Below are 14,152 nucleotides of genomic sequence, written 5' to 3' on the forward strand. Positions count from 1 at the left end.
TGCAGGGATTACCCCACCGTTCGGAGGGGGTAGGCAAGGGATTAGCTCCTCAGATTAAAGTGGCCATCTCCAAACCCTGGCTAATCCTGCCATCTGTCAGAGAGCAGCCAGCCAGCCAGGACTCTCTCTACTGGGCTAATTAGAAAGCCAGAAGCACACAGACCTCAAAGAATCTCCAAAACACACACTTCTGTCCAGCACTGCTCACCCCGCAGCCTGCAGAGTAGCCCCAAGGTGTAAGATACGCTTATCCACCTTGACGACCCCTTGACAGGGAAGAGGCAGACTGACAATGGAGGAGACATACGTTCTCAACCTCCCAGGAGTCAAGAAGAAGATTCTTGCTGGAGGCACAGGACCGTTGCCACACTTCCCACCTGGGACGAAGGTAAGTCACAGCTAACCTAAATTCAGAGATAAACTAGATTTATAATTTATACTCAGTATGTTGGAGAGAAATGATAATTAGCATTGTGTTGTAATTAATGTTTCACTGAACAATGGCTATTTTTAGCTTTGTAATGCACTGCCCACCTCAATTAGATTCTGTTGAATTATTCAAGAAGGGGGGAAATTATTCTGTTTCTGGCTCTTACACACAGAGCAAACATTTGGTCAACCAAATTGCAACATGTTTTTTGGCAGTGTGTGTGTTTCTGTTCATCCACTGATCTGTTGGTCGCCGACTTTTTCCTTCCTAGTCACATCCAGCCATATGGCTCCAAGCCTGCATGGACACTGTGACACACATTTTCCATGACAATGCCAGCATGAATCTCTCCATTTACCTGTGTGTGTGTGTGTGTGTGTGTGTGTGTGTGTGTGTGTGTGTGTGTTCCCTCTCCGACGAGGTGATTCCCAATTCCTCACATGGTTATCAGACCATTACACACAATCTGTCAAGCTATAAATAGAATTTTATATGGAGCCAAAATAATTTTACACTTAGAGTTGAGGCAAGCCTCAGTAACTCCCAAAGCACACAGATAGACAAACCTCATACATTGATAAGCTGTGTGTCTGTGTTGCATAAGAAATTGATGGAATACGTGACCACAGCACGGTTTCATATAGTCTCCGCTCTCTCTCCCCTCCTCCTCCACCTCCCCCTCTCCCATCCTTTTTCCTTCCTATCCAAGCTGGTCTTCCACTTCCAGACACTGTTGGACAACTTTGAGCGGACAGTAATTGATGACAGTCGGTTGGCCAAGAGACCAGCTGAAATCTTTGTCGGAAAGATGTTCAAGATGGAAGTTTGGGAGACCCTGCTGACATCCATGAGGATTGGCGAGGTGGCTGAGTTCTGGTGTGATGCCATTGTGAGTTCAACCACAGTTAACAAACCTACATACACAGACACATGCACACACACGCTCCAAGATATTAGGGCCGCAAATGAGGTCCTAATGAGTCTTCACAGGGGAAGGGGGAAGCTTTTGCTCTTCATTATGATGCACATTAATCAACCTCCGGTGGCCTCCTACACACTCACTATTAATAAACAAAAACAAAGCAATCTTATTGTGCAAATTTTAGTATTTTTCCTTCAGGAAAAAATGATGAATACTATTTGCAAGTAAAATTGTGCCTATGATTGTGGCTCTCTTGTAGGACTGATTGGCATGGGCAGGCGGCTTCAGTCGTGGCAACAGGGGGGTTATCTTGATTTAAGTGCTTCTACGTCTAGATGAAATTGTTTTGTTTACATCTATATTTGTTGATGTATTTATTTTCCAGCACACGGGGTTGTACCCCATCGTGTCCAAGGGAATGCGGCTGATTGCTCAGGGGAAAGACCCGCTGGAGGGCCAGAGACACATGTGTGGCATGGGCAACATGTTCCACTATCACTCCACTGGCTATCCTGAGCTGGATGAGCTGATGAGAACGCCTCAGCCTCTTATATTTATCATGGAGTTGGTACAGGTAAACACTGACAGCAAAACATGTCGCTGCTTACAGAAGGAAGAAGACGGTGTAGAAGACTTGTTTTTCATTAAACAGCTATGTTTTCTTCAGATTTCAGTGCCTGGCGGTGAAAGAGACACACACACAAACACACACATTCACGCATCCATCCACACAACCTAATAGCCTAGAATCTAGACATTCCTTCACACTGACAGCAGTGACAAAACCCAAATCCCCCTCCGCTTAAAACATTCAACTCCGAAATGATACATAATCTAGAACAAGCTGGAACCCACCAGGGGGTCCAACTACAGCAGCACATGAATTTCTTAGCCAAATGAAATCGGCAACGTCTCCGATAATTTGATAATGCTTTTCTGAGCATGAGCAGACCTGTTTACCATTCAGTTGCATTTACATCAGAGGAGTTTTTTCTCCTTCTCATGGTTTTGGCCTGTTGCCCTCTCCGCCCGCCCCTGCTGTTCTCAGGTGGGAGACCCCATGTCCTACAAGCGAGAGTCGTGGATGATGGAGAAGGACGAGAAGCTGGAGAGCGTGCCGACACTCCACATGCAGGGCAACGCACTGGTCAAACAGAGACGGTTCAGAGAGGCTGCCAGCAAGTACAAAGAGGCTGTCCTGCTGCTGAAAACTGTCCAGTCCAGAGTGAGTGAAGGATGTGGGAGGAGGAGAGGAGGGATGCTCAGAGATGTGATTTTTGAGGTTTTCTCAGGATTTTAGGTTTTTGGGACACGCAACTCTCATCCTTTTCCAGTGGGAGATTACTGTTTTCCTGTTTTTCTCTGCTTCTCTGTGTTCCTGATTACAGCCAGGTGGGTGTGTATGGGGGTGGGGGGAGAGAGGGAGGGGTGGGGGTGCTGCTGCAACAGACTTTCTAGGATGAGAGGGGTATGGAAGGATGGATGGAGGGAGGTGTGGAGGAATACTGGGGGGAGTGCAAGTAGTGTTTGAGTTGTTTTGATAGGAGAGCAAGCAGGTTTCTTGTGAGTGATTTTTGGCAGCCTTGGACATGTTCACATATTTGATGTTAGAGGCTTGCAGATAGTTGGCCTATCTGCAAACAACTAGCAAAATTCTGTGAGGCGGGGACGATGCTGTTTGAATCCTTCAATGCCCCAAAGCCATGTTGAATCTCTGTCATATTTGAATCAATGTAAAGAAATAGTATAATTTTGTGACTTCAAATAAAGCATTTAAATCTGTGTGTAGGAGATGCCAAGCAATACAGCAATCTGGATCATTTAGTTGTTTTTCTGTATGCATGTGTGTGTGTGTGTGTGTGTGTGTGTGTGTGTTTGTGTGTGTGTAGGAGATGCCGGGTGATATAGACTACATCAACCTCGGTCGTATGATCATCCCCCTGGAGTTGAACTACTGCCAGTGTATGTTGGAGCTGGAGGAGTATTATGAAGTTATAGAGCACACCACCGAACTGCTGGAGAAGCACAAAGGTAAATACCCACAGGGACTCTATGTTAAATAGAATGGTAAGGATTTATAGATAATTATCACTAATTAAATCCCCCTTGTTTGACATTAAAAAACCTCTGAGCTGCCCAGTACAGCCACAGTCTTCTACTGTTGGACCCTGAGGAGCTCCACTGGAGCAGCCAGGGGTTAAATGCCTTGTTCAAAGTCAACTTGACATTAGTAGTGGAGGAGTCATTCACTTTCCCTAACCCACATTTTCAAAATCTGTAGACTCCCACCCACTGTCTTCATTTACAAGGGTTTTATTTCAAGACACGACATTTCGGCGAACAAACGTTGCACCTGGCACATACATATGGTTGTGTAAAGATTATCTTTTTAGAAAATTGACGCCTAGCCACATTTTCCCAGCCGGCCCACGGTCAAATCCGACGATCTTGTGTTCAGAGGCTCGCTTCTCTACCCTAACCCTGTTTAATACCAGGGAGACAGGCTTTAGAAGTCCTGAACCTTCCTATTAAGAAATGCACACACACATATACAGACATGTGAGCCCTCTGACCCTCCATACATGCATGCACAATAATTTCCAAACCTCATTAAAAGCAGACAGGGTCAGGGTCTGATGTCTACGCTGGCTTTATTGCAGCAACTGTTACATGTTCTAGCTGTGTGTTCAGTGATTGTATGTATGAGGGCAGAGGGAGACATTACAAAGGGTTTTATAGTTGGAACAGCCTTGGGAATTGTACTGCCATACCCATAGCTGCCCATATAATCCTGGAGGAGATCACATGCTGACACAGTATCTAGTTCAGCGCCCTGTGAATTATGGCCTCACTAGAGACAGGATCCACTGAGGCTGTCTTTATTTTATTCTCTGTCCCTCATCTTGGATTTTCAGTTTTATATGTGTGTGTCAGTGTGTAGCCAGAGGAGGGAGGGTGTAAAGTTGTGTGTGTGTGTGTGTGTGTGTGTGTGTAATGGGGGAAGGGAGGGTATAAACTTGACTGTGTGTATGTGTGTTTATGAGTGAGTGTGAGACAGTATAAGGACAATAGCAGCCAGTTACTCTCCAAGCTCCATCGGCCCATTGCATGCAGGTGCCACAAAGCTCCAGTCCTCTTAATGAGGCTTATGGAAATGATCTATTCCACAACACCAGCAGCCCTCTTGCAGATTGTCCATTATCACTGCACCTTTCCCTTCTCCTCCTTTTCAGTCCTTTGATTTCCTCTTCTTTTGTCTTTCCTTTGTCTTTCCTTTCATTTCCTCTCTATTGCCACTTCTGTCTCCTCCCTTTTCTTCTCAGCTTCTCATTCTCCTCCCTTCGCTTTCCACTCACTTGTACGCCGGTGTTGTTCCTCCTGTCATCATTACCTTGTTGTCTCTATCATTTTAAATCAGCCACTCCAGTGCTCTGCTCCATCCCTTCAATCCAATCTTCCTTTGGAAAAGCGCTATAGTGCAATAGTGGCTCACTGCAGTGTCTATGTTATTGCCAGAGGCTATGAAGAAATCTGTTTAAATGTTGGCAGAATGAAAGATTTAGCGTAGAGGGAAATGAAATGGAGAGGAAGAGAGGAACGGAGCCATCAATGGGGATCTAACCAACCACTTGAGCCCACTCCTCCGGGATGGAGGGATTACAGTGTGTGTGTGTGTGTGTGCGCATGCGCATATATTAGCACGTGTGTGTTCGTATGTACATGTTCGTGTGAGTTCTAAGATGTAAGGCTTTAGTGAGAAATAATTGATACACATGTACACAATAGTACAGGTGCAGCACACATGCAATAAAATACCTCAGTGGGTTTTCTTTTTTCTGCCTGACAAACTCTATGCCGCTGAGAAATCCACTTATCGGCAAAGCACAACATACACACTGTCCTAGATGCATACAAATGGCCGTCTCAGCTTCAGTAGAGAGAGCAGGTTCATTATTGAATATCTCCAGCTTAGACATTAATAACTCTGTTTTTTATCTACTCTCTTACCTTATTTTTCTATTTTTCTTCATCTATCTCCCGCTGTCCTACGACAACCCCCCTCCCCCTCTCCCCCTCCCCGTCCCCCTCCCCTCTCTCTCTCAGACTGTGTGAAGGGCTACTATAAGAGAGCCAAGGCCCATGCTGCAGTGTGGAATGAAAAGGAGGCCAGGAAAGACTTCAACATGGTGGCCAACCTGGACATCACCCTGGCCTCTCTCGTCCGCAAAGAGCTGAACGCCCTGTCGGAGCGCATGAAGGAGAAGTACTGGGAGGAGAAGGAGCAGTACTGGAACATGCTGGAAAAAAAGGAGGAGGAGGACAAAAATGAGGAGGAGGAGGAGGAGGAAGATGATGAGGAGGAGCAGAAAGAGAAGGAGGCAGAGAGTGAGGACATGGAAGAAAAAGAAGAGAACACGGTGACTAAAGATGAGGCGAAAGAAGAAAGTCGGTCCGAACATGCTGGAGTCCATAAAGAGGAGGAAGAGACTGTTCAGGTTACAGTGACTGGGAGAACAGGCAATAAAGAGGATGCAGTCTGTTCCGAGATACAGCCAGAGATCAATCCAAATGCTTCCCGTGCAGCTGAGGGGAAGGACTGGCAGCAGATGTTACGGCTGGTCATGTTCCTCCAGGACGAAGGAAACTTCCTCATTAAAGAAAACCGCTATGAAGAGGCTTCTGTAAAGTTCAAGGAGGCCATCGGATACGTGGACGTTCTCCAATATAAGGTTAGTGTAATTGGTTATATAGTGAAGGTAGTTTGGAAACACACACACAGCAAAAATAAATATGAAATAGGGCCTTTTTTTGCGAATGAGGATGCTCCTTTTGACTATCCAGATGGGCTTTTGTATTGGGAATCAGGAGTGATGCTCACCATACCAGTTCAATCCATTCAGCATGATTACCTGTTATAGAATGTGTCAGAAAGTGCTCTTACATAAGGCTTGTGGCTCACTCTGGCTTGTAAACTGTAATCATCTGTCATTGTTGCTTTCTCGCTGAAGAGCAGCTGTGGCATTGTAGGTATGCCGGCAAACTGGAGAGGAGAGGAGAGAGAGAGAGAGAGAGGACTAAAAATAACAGATACCCTCGGAGATTTCACTGTGACAGGGCTCGCCCATGCATCTTCCTCTCTGTCTTAAACTTCCTCTCGTCTTACACACCTCCCTCTCTGCACACACACACACACACACACACACACTGTCCTCCCGCTCTCCTCATCAACCCACCCTCCTCCATCTTCATTTCCGCATGTACCAATCTCCTCCTCCTGTTCTGATCTTTCCTCTACCCCACTGCCTTCCCTCTCCATCATGTTCAACATCCAATCTTCCTCCTCATTTCTCTCAACCCTCCTTCTCTCATCTCTCGTCCTCCTCCTCTCACACTCGTTCATTCTCACTTATGTGTCATCCCGGTCCCTGCTTTCTCACCATCTCCTCTGGCATCTCTCTCCCCTTCACCTCTCCTTCACCTCCTCCTCATCGTCATCCCTCTTTCCACCCGCCCCCTTCCTCTCTGTGAACTCAGCAGGTGGACCGACAGGGTGAAGACTGGGAGTCCCTGGAGAAAGTGCGTCTTCCACTGACTCTCAACCTCAGCCATTGCATGCTGGAACTGCACCAATACCAACAAGTAGTGGAACTCAACAACAAGTTGCTTAACAAGCATAAAGGTAATGCATCGTCGTGCGAGAGAGAAGATGGAGTTTGGGGCTGGGCAGGCAGACAAAACAGGAATCTGAGAGAATCAGAGCGAGAGAGGGAAGCATTTAGATATCGAAATAGATACACGAGTATATAAACATGCTGCATTTCAGTTTTTCCTTATATACCTTCACTTTTGAGCTGAGAAATATCAAGATCTGTTGACAGTACAAATGCCTGGCCCTCAGCAGACGCCTGCCTCCACGCTGCAACAAGGCTTGATCTCTCTGTTTACTGGGGAGAGAAACCAAACATTCACAACCGCAACGCTCAGTCTCTCTCTCTCTCCCCTGACACCCACCCATGGACATCACAGTCAGAAATGAATTCATTGTTTTCTCTTTTTGTTTTTTTTGTTACTGAATTATTTATTGTCGAGGCTGATGTGAAACGGTTGCGCTTATGCTTTCCTTCGCTCTTGATTTACCTCCCTCCAACTTTCGCCTTCTGCTTTTTTCGAATTCTCTTTGTCTCTCCCTCTCTCTCATATTTCAGCACTGACATTCAGTGCAGCAATTTTATCATTTTCACTCCCTCCAATGCTTTATTTTACTTATCCTTGATTCACCTTTACTGCCATCCAATTTTCTTCTCGCTCGCCTCTTAATTATCTCTCTGAACCACTAATTTTTATGCCCTTCTCCTGTTGCCTTTTAGGTTCTCTATATATTTCTGTCATTTATGCCCTCCCTTTCTCTTTTCTCTCGCTCCATAGGGAACTTTAAGGCAGTGTACCAGCGGGCGCGAGCGCACTCTGCCTTGTGCAACGAGGACGAAGCTCGGAGGGACTTTGCCAAGGTGGAGCGCTTGGACCCGAAGTTCAAAACCATTGTGCGACAGGAACTGAAGAGGCTGGGTGAGAACATCCGCATCATGCATGCCAGCCAGAAGAAGACCTACTGGGAAGCAACCCAGGATAAGTGGGGACCCGGTGGAAGCAAGGCCAAGGCAGCAGCTGCGAAGGCAGGAAAGAAGACTGTCAAATTTGCACAGAAAGCTGGTGCCACAGAAGAAGAAATTGGAGCAAAGGCGAAAAATGAAGACAGCAAGGTGGAGGAGCAGAAAAGCGCAGAGAAACCAGGCACTGCTGAGACCGAAGGAGTGGATGATGCAGAAACGGTGGAGAAAAATCCAGATGTGAAAATAGAAGAGAGGAAGAAAGAGATAGAGTGTAGGGGAGCAAGCGGAGAGAGGGCAGATAGTGAAAAGAAAGAGAGTGTTGTGGTCCGGGGGGACAGGCAGGGAGCACCAGATAATCGAGTGGGAGATGAAGATAGCGATCCCGCGTCCACCGGCACGGCCAAAGATAATGTAGTGAGCAAGAGATCAGGGTCTGATAAGGGCAGAAAGAAGGTCAAATGCCAATCAACTGCTACACACGGCCCAGGCAGAACAAGCCAAGGGAACAAAGCCGCCAACGATAACGCAGGAAATGGTGGCGCTCAATCAGAATCAACCAATGGGTGCAAATTGTCTGCTGCTCACCCAAAGGCCACGGGGGAAGCTGGGGATGGAGAGAGGTTAGACAGACAGATAAATAGACGTGAGACAGAGGAGAGGGGGAAAAGCAATGTGGATGCAGGAGGTGAAACAGAAGGAAAGGCCGGTGATAAACAGCAGACTGAGGTAGCGGGTGAAGCTGCGCCTCAGGTCACAACAGGAATTATCGATCCTGCCACCAAGAAGTCCAAACGTAAACACAAGAAGAAAAATTAATATAAACAGCACATATTTGGCACCACACTGTTACATGTTTCATTATTCGATTCTCAAAGGGATAGCTGGAGGCTCTTAAAAAGCACAGGCAGACGATGGGTATGCCAAATAGAAAGTTTTTTATTTCTGTACACAAAGAGTAGAAAGCAGCCAGTAACCCACTTGTTATTAAAAAGCCTTTCTTCAGAAAACATTTTATACAGATTAAAAACTCCAGAGAAAAGACAGCAAGAAGTGTTTGAGTGCTGTACATGGAAAATAAATTAAAACAAAATTGAGACCATTAAAACATAAACAATAAACATATGTATGATTAATGAGGTATATTAACAGTGATTAAAAAAAAGACACCTCCGTTCCACAGTAAAGTATGACAAATGGTCTGTTGAGTATGTCACGTTTGTGTGTGTGTGTGTGTGTGTGTGTGTGTGTGTGTGTGTGTGTGTGTGTGTTAAGGTAGGATAGTGTTATCGAAACCTTGTTTGAGGTTAGGTGATTCATTGCCCTGTCATGTGAGAGACGACATACAAGCGCGCTCGTCCTCGTTAGGAGCGTTGATGCATGATACTGAACATGGGAGGTCCGACGCAGACGCAGGGGGAATAATGAGAAGAGTCGTTAGGACGTTGACCTGCTACATGCAATCCAGAGGCCTGCAGAGCGATACAGATCCCTGCAGCAACGTCCTCCGTGGCGACTGCTGTCTCTGCGGAGAGCCTTTCTCTTCAATCACGCAGCTTCGGTCACGCTACAGGGAGCAGGCTATGTGTATTTATGTGTGTGTGTGTGTGTGCTTGTGTGTGTGTGTGTGAGGAGGATGGAGATGGGGGAGTTAGGGATGTAGGGAGCCACCCGCAGCGCCGCCTCCCCACCCTCACACAAATTCCTAGATGATCACACAACCAGCGAGAGATGTGGGCCGAGTAGACTTGCTCTTTAACTGTCAGAGAAATCCTTTGGCTGGATGTCCATCCATCAAAGGCCACAACATCAGAGGCCGGTGTGTGTCGAACAGCAATGGAGTGGAGAATGTGGGGGCAAACTGTGTATGGATAACACACGGCTCTGTCACATACTGTAGCCACCTGGCATATTTACTTTCTTCTGCCTCCTCTCTCATTTACTCTCTATATTATCTAAAAATAAACAAGACAAATGTTGACATGCAACCCTGCGGGGAATGCTTTCTCATTTTTTCCGCCAGCTGTCACTCTTACATCATTTTGTGTACCCGCAAAGGACCAACGTACAAAATATGGAGATACAAGTGTGAGGGAGGGGGTGATCATCAATGTGTAATGAGATGTATGAATACCAATAAAGAAGTGCTCTGTGAGTAAACATTCCTTGGAGTGGCTTTTTTTTTCTCTCCCAGCAGCAGAGCAGCTCTTTGTTCTGACTTCTGAGAGCTTGACATATACTTAAGCAATGCCAGCGCTGAGATCGATTCAACAGATGTTGATGATAATGACTATCTTTATCAGCTAAACGGTGGCAGGCTTCAGCGGAGGGGTGTGCAGGGAGAGGAGAGTTGTGTTTTGGTGGAAACAAGGCACTCTCTTGCTTCCCATAAGGCTATTAGCATTTGTGTTATGAAAAGCACATCACCTTTCCAACTCACAAACCTGCGGAGCTGCGTCCTTGGGGACAGTTCCCTAGCAACACTATCAAAACTAACAGGCAGCGAGTGCTGTGAAGGATGATGTCAAATGTGAACGCTGTGTGCCTGGAGGGGCAGCCCATAACGAATGCAGCCATGGGATTCAAACTCATATGTGATGGCAGGTAGTGAGGTCAGAGTGTCTTTAAAGGTTCAAGATGAATTCCTAACTGTGCACCCCTGTCTTCCCTATGGGAATGAGGCTGGATGATTGCCGAGAAACACAGAAAGCCACAGCTCACTTGTTTCAGGCAACCTCTTGTCCGTTTCTGGAGATTTGCTGTGGCAGGCACATCAAAGTGGATCTCTCCCACCAGCCCAGGAGCGGTAAATGGAATCCTTTCTTCGCCTTCCCTCTCTTGTCTCTCAGATCTTCACTCCCTCCAAGCATCCCCGGCATCATGGCCTCACTCACCAAAGCCTTATTTGACTGGTGTCAAGGTCTGGACGTTCATGTACTGTGATCTCCTGTACTTTTCCACTCTCTCTCCCACTCTGACCACTGAATAAACCATAGGCAAGGGACTGACGGACACAGCTTACAGCTTAGCCTGATATGCACACATATGCGCACACGCCTGATGCAATCGCCTTCCCTGATTGTAAAAACACAGTGAAAAAGTGCTTTGTGTGTGCAGAAACACTAAGTATTGGTTCGTATGCACTCTGTCTGGATTTAAGGCTTTAATTGACTGTGCTATGTCTAGAATAGAATGCGCACCATGACCCTGGTATGATGGAGGGCAAAGCCATTTTGACCACTAGTCTCCTGGTGAATCTGAAAGCAATTAAGTCAGCATTAGCAAGGGAAAATGAGGCATTCAGAGTCAATGGGGTTGTTCAGCAGACTAGCTACTGTTCATTTCAAATCTACATGTAGGGGGAGGAGATTATGGATGAAGGCAGCGTAGGACTGCATTATGGTGGCGTGCCTCGTCCCCCTGTAGCGTTTGGAATTGGCCTGGTGGAGAGCTTCAGCCTAGCAGCTCTAGTGCCTGCAGCTCCGTCCTTCCCTGTCTCTGCACACAGCAGGAGAACACTAAGAGCCCAGAATGGGCGCCTGCATGCTGACATTTATCGGCAGACACTTTCTAACAAAACCCATTGAACTACAATACAAATTGGCTCCATATTGAGAGCTTGTCTCTGCACCCTGCGAGCCAAAAAGATGCAAAATCATTACTGATGCTTCTCCGCCTCTGTGGATGTGTATGTGTGTTTGTATTGATGCAGTACAGTACAGTGGGCATGCTTACTGATCATGCAGAGAGCGAGAATTTCACGTATTTGTGCATGTTGAGGGAGGGGTGTAACTAGGGAGAATGGATGTTTACATTTAGCATTTGTGTGTGTGTGTGTGTGTGTGTGTGTGTGTGTGCGTGTGTGTGTGTGTGTCTGCACGCACATGCGTGTGGTTCTATATGAGCGTAGAGGGCTCACTTCAAAAAGTGAAGCATGGGAGCAACACGCAGTTCGAGAGGATTAGAGGAACAGTGTGTGCACACAGAGGCGCTGTGCTAGCGGGCACTTTGGCTGTCTTAAATAAATCATGGGTTTAACTGATGATGTGTCAGTCCCACACAGTAAATAAGCTCGTTGTGGGTGCTGTCGACTCCCTGACAATCTACACTGCACAGCCACATGAAATGCAGTCAGCCCAGCCCAGATCTAGTCTACAGCAGTGAGCTTTAACACACCACCTGCCTTCAAAAAACAAACAAAAAGTAACAAGCATGATAACACATTCAAAAAGGAAAAAATACCTCACAAACACACTGAAGTTACTGGCATTCTGACAGAACAAGGGGATCCTTCTCACTCAAAACTTGCAATTCCAAAGTCCTTTTCATACAAGGTCCAATTTGTGCTGTGGACTGATATAAAGCTTCACACCTCGAGTCGACTACACAGATGCTGGTTAGCACAGTGTCTTGGCTGGGCACTAATTTTTTCCCTTGACTTTAGTCTCTCCCTGACCTGCTTGCTAACGTTAGTCTCCTTTGGCAGGTTAACGCGGCGTCAGGCTGTGCCGCTAATGTTAGCCGAGTTAGCAACCACAGCCTGGCCGAACGGACGTTAGCATTAGCCTTTAGCCGCTTGCGTGAGAAAGGCTTCTAGTGCACAGAGTTCCAGTAGAGGGTTAGCTCTGGGTAAGGTAGCTGCTGGAGCGGTCGCAGGGCCTGGTGTGGTGTGGCGGTGACCTCAGCCATACGGAGCCGCCCGCAGTCAGGCCTCCCATCAGGCTTCACTCTGCTCTTCAAGGCCCGCTCTGGGTTAGATGAGTGAGGTGGTGCCTGAAATTAGGAAGGAGAAGAAAAAATGGAATTAGGGATGCATTGACAGTTTTTTACAACACATACAACACTGTGGAAGCAGCGTTGGTCATAATAACTAAGAAAGTTCTGTAATTATGATAATCCCTGTCTTTGTTCAAATTACAGGCTTTGCACTGCCCTGCATGATAAATGCAGCTTGCAAAATGTGACACTGACACTCTCTCTCTCTCTCGCTCTCTGCCTCTGTCTCGCTCTCTCTCTATTTTACTCCTCTCCTGCTGCCATTTAATCTCCCTGCCCCTCCCCTCATCTATTGACCCGCAGCAGTACATATTTGCACTCCTCTCCATCTCTCACTCTCCCTGGGGTGACGGCAGAACAAAGAGACTGTGCGTCTGAAGCGGGCTGCTAATGCTGCTAGGATCCGTCGAGCCGAGCCCAAACTCACCCGGTTCAGAAGGGAAGACGTTCCTCAGCTGCTCAATGACCTCCTGGAGCTGCAGCACCGTGTCCTGTTCATGCTCCATATCATCTCCTGACACGCACACACACACACAGACACACACAGATACACACAACTTTAGACCTCTAAGGGTGGACAGGGGTGGGGGACATGTCTGGTTTCAGGCTCAACTTGCCAGTCATGCATATGCCAAATGTGGTCTCACTGGTGTGTCAACCGCACATTTCAGCTTCACCACACGTATCTGACCTGCTGCTTCAGTGTCAGTGGTCTCTCTGCTGGCCGGCTCCCCATGGTGCCCCCCTCCGGACACAGGAGACGACAGGGTTGACGGTTCCGACCCGTTGGCCTCCGAATCGTCTTTGGGCTGTCAGAAAAGACCGATTACTATTCACTGCAACCTCCTGCGCATCATATACATCATACTGTATGTTTTAGACTCAGATAGCAGAGCCGGAGTCAGTTTTCCTTTCAGATAGTAATGAATGTGATGGTTAATGGCATCCAGCCAGCAGTCCTCAATTGGCATCTCTGAGTGGGATTATACAAAAAAAAAGAAAAACGGGCAATTTTTCCCGACAGCTGTTACAAACGACCATCAGAATACAGCGTTTTGCACTTTGATAAACAGATGGAAAGGACCGGAAGAATGAGAGACGGAGACTGAATTGCACCGCACACGGCAGTATTGCACAAGACTCACTGACAGGGGTGGGGGCAGGTCTGAAACCACAATCAGAGGCGCATAATGTGACTCACCAGCAGTTTCCCCAATATGCAACCCACTGTGCTTGAGTTTTGTTGTGTTATTTTTTAGCAATACTGTAGCAATACTCAAGAGGAGAGTAAGTTTGGCGGTTGCAGTGAAACTGGGGTCTCTGCAGAGACTGGGAGGGATTCAGACATAGTTCCACAATCTACAAAGGCAGATTTTACAGTACTTTTTAAGGAAATTAAAATGTGATATTGGTCCT

At 46.8% G+C, this 14,152-nt stretch overlaps 2 protein-coding genes across 2 annotated transcripts in view; one reads left to right on the forward strand and one right to left on the reverse strand.

The window, feature by feature from the left end:
• Nucleotides 1-292: 292 nt before the first annotated feature.
• LOC139924940 (aryl-hydrocarbon-interacting protein-like 1) lies at nucleotides 293-5,940 on the forward strand. Its single transcript, XM_078289027.1, has 7 exons — nucleotides 293-388; nucleotides 1,140-1,319; nucleotides 1,738-1,926; nucleotides 2,401-2,577; nucleotides 3,242-3,383; nucleotides 5,457-5,715; nucleotides 5,937-5,940. Exons 1-7 carry the CDS (start codon nucleotides 293-295, stop codon nucleotides 5,938-5,940), a joined length of 1,047 nt encoding a protein of 348 aa, XP_078145153.1.
• Nucleotides 5,941-12,629: 6,689 nt separating this feature from the next.
• The window catches only part of drp2 (dystrophin related protein 2), a 53,851-nt gene continuing 52,328 nt past the window's right edge, over nucleotides 12,630-14,152 (reverse strand). The window contains exons 21-23 of the mRNA XM_071916170.1: nucleotides 13,428-13,545; nucleotides 13,164-13,250; nucleotides 12,630-12,733 (exon numbers count right to left, since the gene is read on the reverse strand). Of these exons, the coding sequence (XP_071772271.1) occupies nucleotides 12,714-12,733; nucleotides 13,164-13,250; nucleotides 13,428-13,545 (225 nt within the window). The 3' untranslated portion in view covers nucleotides 12,630-12,713. The remainder of the gene's footprint in view (nucleotides 12,734-13,163; nucleotides 13,251-13,427; nucleotides 13,546-14,152) is intronic.

The sequence above is a fragment of the Centroberyx gerrardi genome, chromosome 16 (genome assembly GCF_048128805.1).
Source record: "Centroberyx gerrardi isolate f3 chromosome 16, fCenGer3.hap1.cur.20231027, whole genome shotgun sequence".
Lineage (NCBI taxonomy): Eukaryota > Metazoa > Chordata > Actinopteri > Beryciformes > Berycidae > Centroberyx > Centroberyx gerrardi.